Source organism: Alosa pseudoharengus, unplaced genomic scaffold, assembly GCF_046254945.1.
Source record: "Alosa pseudoharengus isolate Yale_2024_CS ecotype anadromous, Long Island Sound unplaced genomic scaffold, YU_APseudo_1.1 YU_APseudo_1.1_scf_6, whole genome shotgun sequence".
Lineage (NCBI taxonomy): Eukaryota > Metazoa > Chordata > Actinopteri > Clupeiformes > Clupeidae > Alosa > Alosa pseudoharengus.
In genome coordinates, this window is record NW_027468848.1 from 40,730,853 (window position 1) to 40,746,235 (window position 15,383).

Consider the following 15,383-nt stretch of genomic DNA (forward strand, 5'->3'; position numbering starts at 1 on the left):
AAGCAAATTTGTCTTAAAAATATGAACATTCGGCTGCCAGTGCGTTATGCCATTTTGTCTTGATAATGCCAACCTTACACGATTTTCGTGCCATTTCACAGTCGGTGACTTCCTTTCCGAAGTCGGAATGAAATAATTGAAGTTTCACTGGAGTCGCGGCGCGCTCCTGTTAACTACATTGTTTATTGTAAGCGATTTATTGCGATGTAAGCGATCTATTGTAAGAGTCATTTTTTTCTAGTCTTGGCGTTACGACAATATCAAACATAACAAAACATAACAAAAGACACAAGTCTTTAAGTCGTGGCTCATGCAAATAGTGACGTGAACAATATAAAAACCAATAGTAAGCTATCTCCAGCACCAACATTAGCACTCTCCAACACCAACAGGAATGGGCAAAGCAGGCTACAGTTGAAGTCTAAATGTTTTTTTTTTCATATTTTGTTTCTTAGAAATTATTAGTCGGCTATTCCACGTGACAGAACTCTATGGCCTCTATCATGACGGCCTAAAACATATGGTCACTGGCAAAAAGTTGAAACAAATTTTGTGGGTTGTCCAGTCCACATTGGGTGTGGTGTAGTTATGAAACGTAGTTATCAAACGTCCGGCGCTTGACGCAAGAAGGTGGGCCTTATGTTTCTTAATCAGTCATGGGCGTGTTTTGTGCGTAACATCCTTTAAACCAATGAGAGTGATCTGTCATTCCCTTTAACATCCTTCAAACAGCGCATCGGTATTTTGATGGTCACCGGCGTATTTGAAGGAATCTGCTTGAACACTAGACCGTATGGACCAGTTATTCCACTAAATCATGCTTTACTAAAACCTATCAGAGTATAGCCTAGACACATTTGCACTCGTCTATTATTTGAACTCATTGACAAAGTGAAACTAACTTCACCGTGGTGTCAGTCCAAAAAAATCATCTTTTGGAAATGGATCTTCATGCCTTAATTAAAAAGCATACCTAACCTAGAGATTGGGATGGTTTTATTTCAGTTAGCCTAATAGCTGGTTTGATTTGCATTGAGAGATGATCTTATGGAAGGTACCCCATGCCAATCGTGAGATATGGTAAAGGGTATGTGATGATGTGGGGTTATTTTAATTCCAAAGGCCAAGGGAACTTTATCAGGATGTATAGTATCCTGGATCAATGAAATAACTGGCCTTTAAAAATAAAAATCTGCCTGCCTCTATTGGAATTCAACATAGGGGTATGAATACGTATGCACCCTGTATTTTAATGAAGAACATTTATTTATTTACGATACAATTTTCATTCACAAAGAAAACTGGTGTCGTTAAAGGTTGGATTTTTCCTCATTTTTTGATTAAGGCATTAAGATCCATTTCCAAAAGATGATTTTTTTTATTCCTCTTTTTAGTCAACTTAGCATGGGGCTGAAGACTTTTTATAGGCACTGTAACTACTCATTGTGAGATGTATTTCATTATATCTTTATTCTAATTATGTTTCCCATTGCAATCGTGTAATTATGACCGCCGCGCAGCGAAGCGGCGGTCATATAGGTTTAGTCAGATTTTTTTTTTCTTCTTTTTTTCTTTCTTTTTTTTTTTTTTTTATTCTTTTTCGCATGTCCAAATTTCCGGGGAAATTTGTCCTTGGTGGGCATGTAACCCCACATGGATAGCATGGAACCATGGTTTTTCATTTTGATCTGTAGCCGGACTGGACCCCCCGAAGGGAGGGTAGGGCAGACACAGTTTTCTGTGAATATCTCAAGAACCGTAGGGTTTAGAAGGACCATTTTTTTTTTGTATGTTGATCTCAAGGGGCCATGTCAACCCATTCCATAACCACTCATTTCATGTATAGCGCCACCTAGTTAAACACAAAAAAGTAAAAATGAGGTGTTGTAATCGCAGGTATCTGTGACTTAACATAGTCAAAACTGCACGAAATTGGAAGTGTATGATCATTATGACACCCTCTGAATGCACGCCAGGTTTTGTGGAATTCCGTTCGTGGGGGGCCACACAATAAATTAATTTATGTTACTATACACCAACTGGCCTGTAGGTGGCCGGAGACAGTTTTCTGTGAATATCTCGAGAACCGTAGGGCCTAGGAGGTCCACCTTTTTTTTGTATGTTGGTCTTAAGGGGGCATGTCAACCCATCCCATTACCACTTATTTCATGTATAGCGCCACCTAGTTAAAAATTAAAAAGCTAAAAATTAGGTGTTTTCATCACAATATCTCTGGCTGACATGGTCAAAACTGCACGAAATTGAAAGTGTAGGATCATTATGACACCTTCCGAATGCATGCCAAGTTTTGTGAACTTTCGTTCATGGGGGGCCTTACAATAAAATAATTTATGTGTACATTTAGTGACCGTACACCAACAAGGATTCCTGGGACACTGAAAGACCGGGGTACACGAAACTTAGTGGGCATGTAACCCCACATGGATAGCATGGAACCATCGTTTTTCGTTTTGATCTGTAGCCCCCCCCGCTGGACTGGACCCCCCGAAAGGAGGGTAGGGCAGACACAGTTTTCTGTGAATATCTTGAGAACCGTAGGGCCTAGGATGACCAATTTTTTCTGTATGTTTGCCTCCAGGGGTCATGTTAACCCATTCCATGTGCACACATGTGCATAAACAGATACACACGCACACACATACATTCACAGTAATCATACGTATGACACATACTCACACAGTAGACATGCACATGCACAAACACACATACGCAGACAAACACACAAGCACACACACACACACACACACCCACACACATAAACATAAACGTGTGCACACACACATGCACACAATTCAAGAATTTCTCAGAATTATGAACAGGCAAGATGGGGGTGGGGTTGTATAAAATCATTTTTACATGTGAAATCTATGAACTAATCATGTTTTGGTACTTGTTGTCTAGCAGATACCAGTGAGAATTGAGTGTGGATAATGCAATTTAGTGAGACAGTTAGAATCATATAGGCCTTTCAGCGTGATTTATTTTTGTGGAAAAAATGTGCTGGACTGGGCGGTGGTCATATTTTGTACCGCTCTGCGGTACATCTAGTTTGTAATGTTTTGCATGGATGTGCATTGGTGCGCGTTCGTGGATGAGAGAAGCAGGGTGCATTCTGCACCTGCCCATATCACTGTAGATAATGCGCTTTTAAAATAACATATAAACAACTCGCCATGGATTTCTGACCATTTCTGTTGGTCAGTGGCATAATGTGTTTTAGATAGTGTACGATAGCTATTTTTAGACAATGCATCAAACCCTTCCTTAGGTCGTTAATTGCCACACCCCTTGGCGCGTTGCTCAAAAAAAGAGATGGGCATGACTCGAGTCTACGATAGGAATAAGCTTTGTGTCGTGATGATTATAGACTTTCCTCCAGGTTTTGCATTACGAAAACAGGGCCCTATATCAGTTAGGGATGTCACACAAGAAACAATGCTGCAGATAACACGAAATATGACTTTGATGAGTAGGCTATCGTTTGAGTTCATGTTGATATCTAGTGCACAATGGGAAATAATTTAAAGGAATCTAGTTGCAAATAGTGTTATAAATAGTGTAAGAAAAACGGAGGATGGTTTCCAAAAATGTTGCAAAATAAGTCCTTTAATCCAATAATAGGCAGTAGCAAAGTTTGCAACGATACAGTAATAGTATTCAAAAATACAGCAATGTCACGCAACGATAACTTCGAAACACCACAGTCAGAATGCATGTTTAAACCATGAAAACCACAACATATATACAAAAACTTATAATGAGTAGGTAACTCCCTTTGTGTAAATTAGCTAGCCAACTTTTGTGGTTACGAAAGTATTTGAATTAAGCCAACTGGCTTTTTGAAGTTATGAAAGAAATCATTCTAAATGTAAATTGTTCATTAGTGGATCTCTGTCAGTGACAGTTTCAAGCTGATTTTTCTCTGTGGCCCATTCTATAATTGCATTAGTTGCCATTTGGCTTCTCTCCAGGGGAGAGCCTGGCGTGAACGGAAGAACCTTCTTTATCTTTGAACACCATTTGGCAAACTTACATACCTTTGCCTGAGACATGAGAGCTTGGTGCTGATGTCAATTCAACTTCAGAACGCCAGTTAATCATTTGAGTCACTCGGACATATTTTGTAGGACAAAATCAGTAATCTTACAATAGTGACCCTGCAAGATCTTTACTCGTTGCAAAATCATAGTCTGTGACTAGTCTGTGACTTAAAAACTCTGTGACTTGTCTTTAGATGTGAGAGGGTCTGAGACTGTAGTCTTTCAAAAATCTTTTCCAAATCTTTTCAAAAATTCTTGTGTAAGGATGCCATTAGATGCCTTAAAATAAGCCAGTCTTATTAAAGTCAAAATGATCTTACGAGAAAGTGCTAGGTAAATCTCTTTATACTAAAAACAATACCAACTAGATTTTTGTTTATATAAGATTAACACTTGGTTAGATATGAGTTTTTGCAGTGGATCATCTTGTGACTCACTGTCATACTCTGATTTATAGATATTCTGGGCACTTGGCACTGTGTTTGAGGTACTGCTAGCCATCTTGGTTATGCCAACCCTGGGCTGGCGCTGGTTGCTTGCACTCTCCACGCTTCCTCTCTTGATCTTTGCTGTCCTCTGCTTTGTAAGTATATACACATTTGAAAGATGTAAATATATTACATGTTATATTTCAAACACAGACATTATACATTTTGTATCAGAACAAATATTTATTGGGATGGTGATTAAAATGCATGATCAATATGGTGCTAAAATACAGACTCTGAGTTTGGAATTGAAACTAAATTGAAATTTTAATGTTGAGAGACTTTTTTCAATGTCAGTTTAATGTGTAGCTTCAAAGGAGGAACCAAATGCTCAACAGTGCTAACTTCGAAACTAAAACAAAAATGGATACAAGAACAGGAAAAGAGTGACACCACATCATTTGAACACGAACACAAGAACACAGAATAAAGCCTGAGGTACATGAGGGTTTAAACACAGGGTTAATTACAAAACACGGCACGGGTGAAATCAATGAACCAATACCAATGAACAAAACCAGTAAGTGAAATAAAGACCAGAGGGATATCTCTGCAAGAGGGATATCTCTTGCTCTCCATCAAGCAAGCTAAATACTGGCTTATTTCAAGTCCTGGCTTATTTCAATAAGTCTCACTAATTTAAGTGGGAAATCCAGCGACTTGTCACATAGATCTCCGTTTTTCGAGGTCACTGAGTACTGTCAGTACGGGAAAAAAAACAAAATAATCGGTTTTACCTAGATCGAGTTGCAACAGCCATCAGTTAAAGGCAGCTACAGTACTACACTCTAGGGACATGTTCATGAGGCCTGTGTTGCCCCCTGCAGGTAACCCCCAGAACCTAGTCAACGTCAGCCGTTTCTCAGACGTAACCCCAGGCCTAAGCAGTTAAAACCTACGATACCTCCCTTGAGGTTATTGTAGATAGCAGGGACCTACTGTCGAGTGAAGTCGCACGTCTTCCCTCTACGGCGCAGATAACCTAAAGCTCCTATTTTTAAATATCCCCCTTGGAAGTTGATCAGGCTTCCGTGGTGGATTTATTGAGATGTTTATGAAATAAGAAGCGACTACGCCTAGGTCTTGAACAGTTGGCTAACGTGCGAAGATGTTTGACCCTAGAATTTATCTAGAGACACAGGTTATAGGCTACTTCTTGCTTAGGTTTTTAAAGAGTGGAGACCTTCTTACCGTCCTTCAGTATAAAGTCACGCTGACCTAAGTCTTAGAAAAGACAGATGAATAACCACAGAAGAGACAAGTTATCTTACCCTCCTGCTGGAATTCGTAGGAAAACCAAGAAAAGACAAAAAATACTGCTTGAAGAATTAGATGCCAAGGTTAAATGAGTTCTTTACTTTTCAGCACTTTGGTGATGTTACAAAATGCGGCGTAATATCCACTTGCAGGTTACAATGTCGTAGAAAATATAAAAAGAGTAAATCCACAAAATAGGAAAATAGTAAATCCACAAATGGAGAAGAGATTACAATAAAAATAGTAAATCCACAAATGGAGAAAAAGAGAATATACGGAAAAAAAGTAAGTCCTCAAAAAAGGGAAAAAGTCAGCTGATTGTCTTCTGCAGTCACTCTCTGTCGGAGTAGCAGGTCTGATATCTGCAACAGGTTCCACGGAGTTTCGGTCCGCGACTCAGCCTGGCACGACGTCCAACACTTTGCTTCTCAACGAATTTCGGAGGACGAATTCTGACAACCGCACGCGACATCATAAAGCAAAAACCCAGCGAGTTGAAGGAAGGAAAAAAGAAGAAGCAGCCCTGATCGTCTAGTTCGACCCTTATTTATACTAGGTGGACTTGTCCTCCCCCACACATTCCTGAGACAAATCAATCCTATTTTCCCACGACAGTTTAGAACCTTCTAGAAGTTCCCACGAGGGCTGGGAATATTCTCACGTTAGCTGGGAATATAGCTGGGAAAATTCTCACGTTAGCTGGGAATATTCTCATAATAGCTAATACATTCTAGAAGTCACTGATCTTAACCAACAATTTAAGATGACACGCATTAACATACTTCTCCGGGTTACATTTCAGAGATGATACATTACATTCAGGTTTACAGATAGTTTCCACAGGTTACACAAACAGTTTACATTCAATGGCAATTATAACCATGTGACACATTACATTTAGCAACATACACTTTTACAGTCATCAAGAGAGATCGGTTACATTCTTACAGGTTACAAACACTTATGGCATTAACCTTCACACAATGCAATCTGAATACATTCATTTAAACAGTTTAAAGGCACTTTACCTATTTCACAGTTTAAGACATACAATTCCTTACATGCATAATTCCCTAGACTTTACAAGGTCAGGCTACTAAAATACTTGTAATGATACATTTCATTCATCGCACTTTATTATTTATTATGAGGTCATTGTTTGCAGTTATGGTTCATTTTCCATTCTTTTATTCATATTCAATAATCATCAAGTATTTCTGAGGTCAGGGTGATCTGGTTTAGTAATCCTGCACATTGTTCAACATCTGCTTCAACACATTCATTCACTTCCACGCTTTCAGGTGAACTTAATTCAAGAGTAGGTTGCAAGGTCATTGGTTTGACATTACGATTCAATTCCTGGTCAGTTTCTTTCCTAATTTGTCTAATCATATTTTCTAGATCAGAGAGATTACCTTGATAGCTAGCGCTGAATCTAGCCTTTCTGCGTTTTCGCCTTGTAAGACGTATTGGTTTTGTGCTATCGCTCTGGGGTCCATACGGTTGGTGTTCTGGCAACACGTCACCCCCTACTTGGAGCACAGGGCGTAGCACAGAAGTAGGCACTGCGTAAGGAACTTCGAAGGATACTGGACCCCACAAGAGGCCAATCCGGGCTCCAGTATGATACTGCAAAGAAGCCCAAGGGGCTCGCGTCTGATAATCATAAAAACACATTAATACTACACGGGTCACTGGATAACTGTACAGAATTGGAATTTGTCGATATGGAGAGAGATTCCATGCATGCAAGACAGAAGAACTGATCGATCAAATCAAATATATTGTCAGGATATACTCCAATCATTATCAAGGGTTCAGGGCTGTGTGTTATTGCTACTACCTGTACCCAGCACTCGGGTCTAGCAGAAACGCAGGTTCCGCACAGGAGGTAGGTATTATTCTGTCGTCCGAGGTCACAGTCAGCCTGGAGCAGAAGAAATAACGCTATACCTGCCCGGGAACAACTGACGTTGCTACACACCTGCTCTGAGGCAAGGCTAGTTCCAGCAACACATCGGCCCAATCCGCCCGATATTCCGGGGTCTGTAGTGGGGAAGTCGGAGTCTCGGTCGGGACTATCCGATCGGTCTCCATCACATGGTCCTGGCTACATGAGGGAATAAATAAACATTTATCCAGTGCCCCTTTATCTGATATAGGCTATGGATCGCTTTTCCAAATGTCTGTAAAGGAACTGAATAGGCAAAATAATCACATGACAGTGAACAGGATACTAAAGGCCTAGGATGTCTTATTGCTGATTCTATGTACATCTCATCTCGCTTCATAATTTGGATTACAGGGATATTCCCCACAATGTCTGCCAATTGTCCTCGTAAGGGTAACATTCCATAAATTAACTGACACAGGGGTTTTACCTCCCGCATATTTAACTCTTGAATAAAGCATTGCACCTGATCCAAAGACTTTTCACGCATGCATTCAACACACACTTTCTCATAGTTTCAAAGGCATTACATAGTCCTTATGTTGGCGTAGTATAATAACGAGATATAGTATAAGCTGCATGCAAGGAATCGGTAAGTGAGGATTCTGTTCGTTAACATGTTAGCGGATGCGCAGTGTAGCACCACTCCTTCAGTGAATCAGAAAAGGGGAATAATTCAAAAGTTCCCGCGCAACATCCTAGCAACTTCTCTCGCTCCTCAGTCATGTGACGCAGAACATGCTTACTCAACATTGGATAATGTAAAGGGAGGAATAACATGAATGGCCATAAACTATTTCACTTCCAATATTAGACCATCCGATAGGTGCAACTTAACGCACCAGAAATGTTAGGATAACGTCCAAAAAAAATAATTAGATTAGGTAACACATTAGGTCAAATAACAAAAACATCCTTTCCTACACGTTTCATTCTTCATGAAGATAGAGCATGATTAGTATAAGTTGTCATGAAGTTAGCAAATATCCTATTGCTGACGGCAATGCATGTTGCGCTGATTCCGCGAAGCAAATGAGCATGCATCAGTAACCTTATCACTCTCATCTTTCCCACCTATGTGTGGCGAACAGCCTTGTAGCTCATGCTCCCCAAAGTGGAATTTCTCGGGATAGTTAGTATTTGCAATGGCATGCAGATTAATGTGATAAGTAGCAAATTGTTAAACCTAAGCATACAAAATCATTAGCCTACTCTGTCTTAATATAAAGATGTTATCATGTTTGTCAATTGCTCTATGCTAACAAAATAATCGTGAGTCAGAGAAGGCCTATGCCTACTGAGATAAGAGTTTGTCTTACAAGTAAAAGTCCTAGCGCAACTTGGATACCCACAGCATTTACGCAGAGGGTCACAGGCAAATAGTCATAATAATGCTGACAACAATTACACAACTTTTAACATGAAGATCTTAAGAATATTAAGAATAAAGATCTTAATATCGGTTAGTATAAAGTTCCGTATTGGACAATGGGTTTGGACACATCTCTTTATCATTTAACTCTAGAAAGATAAAACTTATTAACATTTCTGTAGGTCATAGCCTACCACAGCTATAAAATCTTCAATAACATTACAAATGTTATTCACTAAGGAGGCACAATATTTTACCCAAATAAGTGTAATTAACTAAAAACTTACGCATAGGTCTACTCGCTCTGCTTAAAGGAAATTTGCCCATGAAAGTGCGTCCTTAGTGAAGCCCGTCTCTGCGTGAGCTTTTTAATGACTATGACAAGAGGCGGTTGATGGAGATGCATGGTCATGGAGGGTCTAGAGACATCTGACTACATTTCGTACCTACAACGAGCATCGGAGTCTCCTCCCTGCCAGTTATCCTTAGCCTATCTGCGTTGGGGTCATCTGCAGGACGAGAACCATCATGTCTTATTTGTGTTCACTAGTGTTTTCAGGTTTTACTGACTTTTAGAATATCTGAGATTGAATGTAAGATCATATCTCTATTAGTAAATGGGATACTTCCTTAAATGCATCTAGCAATTAACTGACGTTGTTAACCACGGTAGGCCTCTGCAGGCATCCCAACACCCTTACAATGATATAACGTTATCTTCCACTGGGATATATCCTGTTTTGTAGTGTCCTCAAACTCTCTCTTAATTACAACACTACTGGTCCATGGAACAGTCAAGTGAATGTCTATTTATTATTTTAACATTGTATACTAATGCACATCTAAATCTTGTAATGGAATAAGTAATGGTTGGGTTAGCAGTAAAACTGAATTGCCCCTCCGGGACCAATAAAGTTATCTGAATCTGAACCCGAATCAATACACAATTGGTTAAATATACCCAGAAGTTACCTTAGCCAAAGCAACACGTGTCTAATAACCTACCAGCAACTGGACACTTTGGATAAGTTATCATTATAACGCTTGTTTGCATCTTCTATTACTTACTAAACGCGCATGTAACTGGCTACACTTCGCTGCATACTTCCATCTGCAGTGTGAATTCTTACCACCAGGTTATCGTGTCCCATTTCAATTCTAGTTATGCTTTCTTTCTAACATTCTATCTTATACTTCACCTATGAAAGTTATATCATACTAAGTTCAATAAAGATCATTGTTGTCAGGTAAAACATCTTTACCATCTTCCTGGGAATATACAAGATCTTTTGCATTTAAACATTCTCATGCGAATAGGGGAAAAAATATAACAGCATTCCCAATTCCTGCCACGCTAGGTTGTGCTTACTAGAATGAGTTATGTCACAAGATTCCTACGATTATTTTAAAGTTTGATCATATTGTCTACCTATCCTTTATATATGCTACATTATATTTTTAAATGAGCATGGCAAAATAATGTTTATTAATCACACGCTGTAACTCGTTCTTATGAAAATGTCACTTTCAAGCATAAACATAAATCATCTAGGCCTACTTTTACGCACAATGGATAAAAACATCAAGATGCGGACGCGCCTATATGCAAGTCTCATCGAAGCAGTGTCATACATCAACCAAGCCAAATGGCCTAGAAGGGACGAGGTTATCGGGCATTCAAGGAAAAATGAGTTAGAAAATCGAGTTGAGTTTCTACTTAAAAACTGGCGACGCACTCCATCTCAAATAGAACAGTAACCGATTAGGTATTTAACTATCTAATTGTCCAAAGTGTGGCTTTCTCCACATGATATTTTGTTTCCTCTGCATATGTTATCAACGACTAAAGTTGTTGGTCCTATTCATCAACACCTTAGCAGCACAATCTGATTACGTTACTGCCTGGCTCTGGCTGCCCTAAATTACCTCGTAACACGGTTCTTCTTCTGAATTTTTTGCCATAGCCTTTTACCGAGTCTAATATGGACCAATGCAACCTAGAGTCCATTCAAAGCTTACATTGTCATTTGCCTAAACCAACGATCATCGAATTGTATTAAATTGTAACATTCTCATCTGTATGGTTCACGGAACACTATATGCGTATCTATCAGCAGAGTAGGCATAGTTAAACTCCGGAAGGGTACAAATTCGTTTTCGCATAACCTGAGACTTTAACACCAAGCTATTTAAAGTTTCTTGTTTCTGCCAATAAAGATAAACATAGGAAATATAAACGTGAGACTGGTATGTAACTCTGCAAGGGATTTATCTGTATGGCTGTGCGCATTCCTTATCATCTGATTAGATCCACGCAACCCCACAGAGCTGGTCTTCGTCTCGCATCATTGCTCCCAAGGCTCCCATTATCCAAGCCTCGCTAGGGTCTCTGTAAAGTAACCCCAACTTATATAGTAGGGGGGCCTATGTGTCTAATTTGGGGGCTTGTGGGATTCACATGTTAATTTTTGGAGAGTATTATATCTTTGTTCTAGGGGTTCTTAAGAGTAAAAAAAAACATGTCTCCATTTTTTTTGAAGGTTTTGAAGGACCCAAATCAAAGGTCAAATTCAGAAAAGGTCAAATATGGTGTTTTGTCCATAAACCTCACATTGCTGGTATTATAGCATAGGGTTTGGTGCCTACAAGGTGTGCAAAAGTGGGCCACATAAACAATACAACATTATAAAACATTTTTAGGCTGATGATTGATCTCTTTAACAAGAAATTGTGCCTAAAATTCTCGAAATTGTCCGCTAAAAAAATAATACTTCAATATCAATACAATCAATTCATGCCTATTAGTGTGCTTGAGTGTAGGCCTAGCCTGCTCTGTCAGTTCTTGTCTACACCCATTCAGAGCACAAAGTGCAGAGATCTCTGTTAAATCAAGTTTAATAGACTTAATAGACTTTTACATAGTACCAGCTGAAGTCTGTAAGGCCTTCCGTAGCTTATGTAAGTGTGATGAAAAGAAAGGGTAAAGGATCAGATAGACAGACAGGTGTGTGTGTGTGTGTGTGTGTGTAAGAGAGAGAAAGAGAAAGAGAGACACTACCAGCATGGATGGATTATGAACTTTCAGGCCCCTGGGCCCAGATGTATTAAGGGCCATCCACTAATTGTTGCGGGGGACATTTTTAAAAATGTATTTGATGTGATTTCCTATATTCTGGTGCATTTTGGGGATGGCCAATACTTTAATTAAATCAGATTCATAGCCTATATGTTGATATGATGTGTTGATACTGAGGCAATGATTCCATGCAATGGCTTGGGCCCCCTGACTCCTTGTCTCCCCTGGGCTTGGGCCCGGTAGGCCCATGCAGTAATCCATCCCTGACTACCATTGACAGTTGGCTGATAGCTGGCAGTGATAGAATTTAGAATATTGAATAACCTGAAGCACATAGTGCTCTGTTCTTCATGGTTGGTGATATTAGTGACCTTCTAGCCTTCTACATTTGAGCAAGCACATTTTCATAGTCCATGGTGGCACAGTCTAGTTAGGTTATATTATGAGGTCTTTCTGTTAGTCAGGTGATGGCACGCATATTCTAAAAGAAACAGATTTTGGGCTATGTATCCAGTGGCAGATATGTGTGGACTGGTGAATGAACCATCACTAGAGACATATGCCAAATTTCTTGTTTTTGTCCATGAGAGAGTATAGTAATTCACAGATTGGGTTAAATGCAGAGACCAAATTTCCCTCACGGGATCAAAAAAGTATATATTCTATATAGAAATCATGTGAAGCAGGCAGGACTCGGTGTCTTCAGAAAAGACGTGGTAGACCATCTTCTGAACCTGCAGCAACACCTGCAACTGCATAAAGTCCATCTAGAGGGACTTTGTACACTTGTTCAGCAGCAGCTGCTTCCAGCATAGATAAGTGCTTCTTCTGTCAGAAGCAGACAAAAGAGTGTCTTCATGAGGTGTCCTCTTTCAATGCAGGCAACCAACCAAGAACTATAAGTAATATTTTGAAGTCAATGACTTTTAACAGGTAGCCAGTGTAAAGGTGCTAGGATGGGGAAAATATGTTCATATTTTTTGTGTGTGTGAGCAGCTGCATTTTGAATAAACGGTTAGCTCTTTAGACAGGTATTATTACAGCCAGCATAATAGCATTGCAATAGTCTATCCTTGAGATGACAAAACATTAATTTCTTGGCATCTGGTAAGGAGAAGGACTTCCTTATCTTTGAAATTTTCCTTAAATGGTAAAATTAAGTTTTGGTGATCTATTTTATGTGATTACTTAGTGCTAGGTCCTGGTCAATTATAACTCCCAGGTTTTTAACACTTGTGGATGAGGTCAGTGGAAGATCACTATATGTAGCCTGTGATGTGGATAGGATATCCCTCATCTTTTTGAACCTAAAACCATGACTTCTGTTTTATCTGAGTTCAAAAGCAGGAAATTATTTGTCATCCATGTCTTTATAGCTCTTATACATGTGTCAAGTTTGGCTAACGGGGTTAATTCATCAGGTTTTATGGAGAGGTATAGTTATGTATCATCTGCTAAACAACAGGGGCCCCAGTACTGAGCCTTGAGGCACTCCATATTTTACCATAATCTGGGTAGATGGTTTATTATGGACCTGTACAAATTGTTGATGGTTAGGAAGGGATGATCTAAACCAAGCGAGTGCTGAGTCTTTGATGCCTATCAAATTTTCAAGCCTAAGTAGTATTGTCACGGTCGGGTCTAGAACCCGGGCCGTCGGAGTGGCAAACTGACTTTTAACCCACTAGGCCACTGAGACTAATGACTCAAGTGCAGAGCAGACAAAGTAAGATTAACTGAGTTTATTTCAGGTTTTAGACACAAAAGCTCAGAAGATCCGAAAAAGTCAAAAACAGTCCAAAAAGTTAAATCCAATAACATCAATCCAAGGCGTAATCCAGAAAGTCGAAGTCCAAGAGCCAAGCCAGGGTTCAGATAACAGGGTTCAGTCCGAGGGAGGAAAGGCAAACAAATCCAATAGGAGAATCCAAAAGAGATACCTTAAACAGTCCGGGTCAACACAGAGGTAACGAATCCACAGGGCAAAAATTTCCACAAATTTCCACAAAGGCTTAGAGCTTGAGACACACAGGGTATTCACGAAGACTTAGCAAAGACACAGACAAAGAGCAGGGTTTAAATACACTGACACAATGAGGAAATGAGACATGTGACCAGAGACAATGAGGAACAGGTTAATTGGATAACAAGAGGATTGGGTAATGAGTGACTAGCGACTAGGGACCGAACTCTTGTTTTTGGCGACATCTAGTGGCCAAAATAGTTAATGCGTGACAGGACCCCCCTCTCTAAGAACGTCTCCTGACGTTCCCTGGACAATCAGGATGTTGGAGATGAAAGTTCTTTTTGAGATCCTTGTCCAGGACGTCCCGTGCTGGGACCCAGGAGCGCTCTTCCGGTCCATAGCCCTCCCAGTCCACCAGATACTGGATCCCGCCACGAACCCGGCGGGAGTCCAGCAACCGGCGAATAGTGTAAGTGAGCTGACCATCAATGATCCGAGGCGGGGGTGGGGCCTTGGGGATAGGGGCAAAGGGGGAAAACAGGACTGGGCGTAACTGGGACACATGGAAAGTGGGATTGATTTTCAGGGACCGGGGCAACTGGAGACGGTAGGTGACCGGGTTAATCCTGTGGGTAACCTTGAAGGGGCCGATAAAGTGAGGGGCCAGTTTGCGGGATTCCACCCGCAACGGGATGTCTTTAGAGGACAGCCAAACCTGCTGTCCAGGTCGGAACTGCAGCGCAGGCCTCCGACGGCGATTGGCCTGACGCCGGCTCCTCTCGGACGTCTGCTGCAGTGACTGTCGAGCTCGCCGCCAGGTCCTCCTGCAACGCCGGACGAAGTGCGAGACAGAGGGAACACTGACCTCACCCTCCTGTTCAGGGAACAGTGGCGGCTGGTACCCAAACTGGGTTTGAAAAGGCGACATCCCTGTGGCTGAAGACTGGAGGGTATTATGAGCGTATTCCGCCCACAACAGTTGAGAGCTCCAGGAAGTGGGGTTGTCGGACACCAGACTTCTCAAAGTAGTCTCCAGCTGCTGGTTGACCCGTTCAGTCTGGCCATTAGACTGAGGGTGATACCCAGATGAGAGGCTGGCTGTGGCTCCAATCAGCTTACAAAAGGCCCGCCACACACAGGAGGAGAACTGGGGACCCCTGTCCGAGACGATGTCCTGGGGGAGGCCAAAAACTCGAAAAACATGGAGAAAAA

The 15,383-nt window shown here is 40.7% G+C and overlaps 1 protein-coding gene across 1 annotated transcript in view; it reads left to right on the plus strand.

The window, feature by feature from the left end:
* Positions 1 to 15,383, plus strand: part of svopa (SV2 related protein a) — a 104,613-nt gene that overhangs the window by 42,269 nt on the left and 46,961 nt on the right. Inside the window, exon 8 of the mRNA XM_076269714.1 lies at positions 4,519 to 4,644. Coding sequence (XP_076125829.1) covers positions 4,519 to 4,644 — 126 coding nt within the window. The remainder of the gene's footprint in view (positions 1 to 4,518; positions 4,645 to 15,383) is intronic.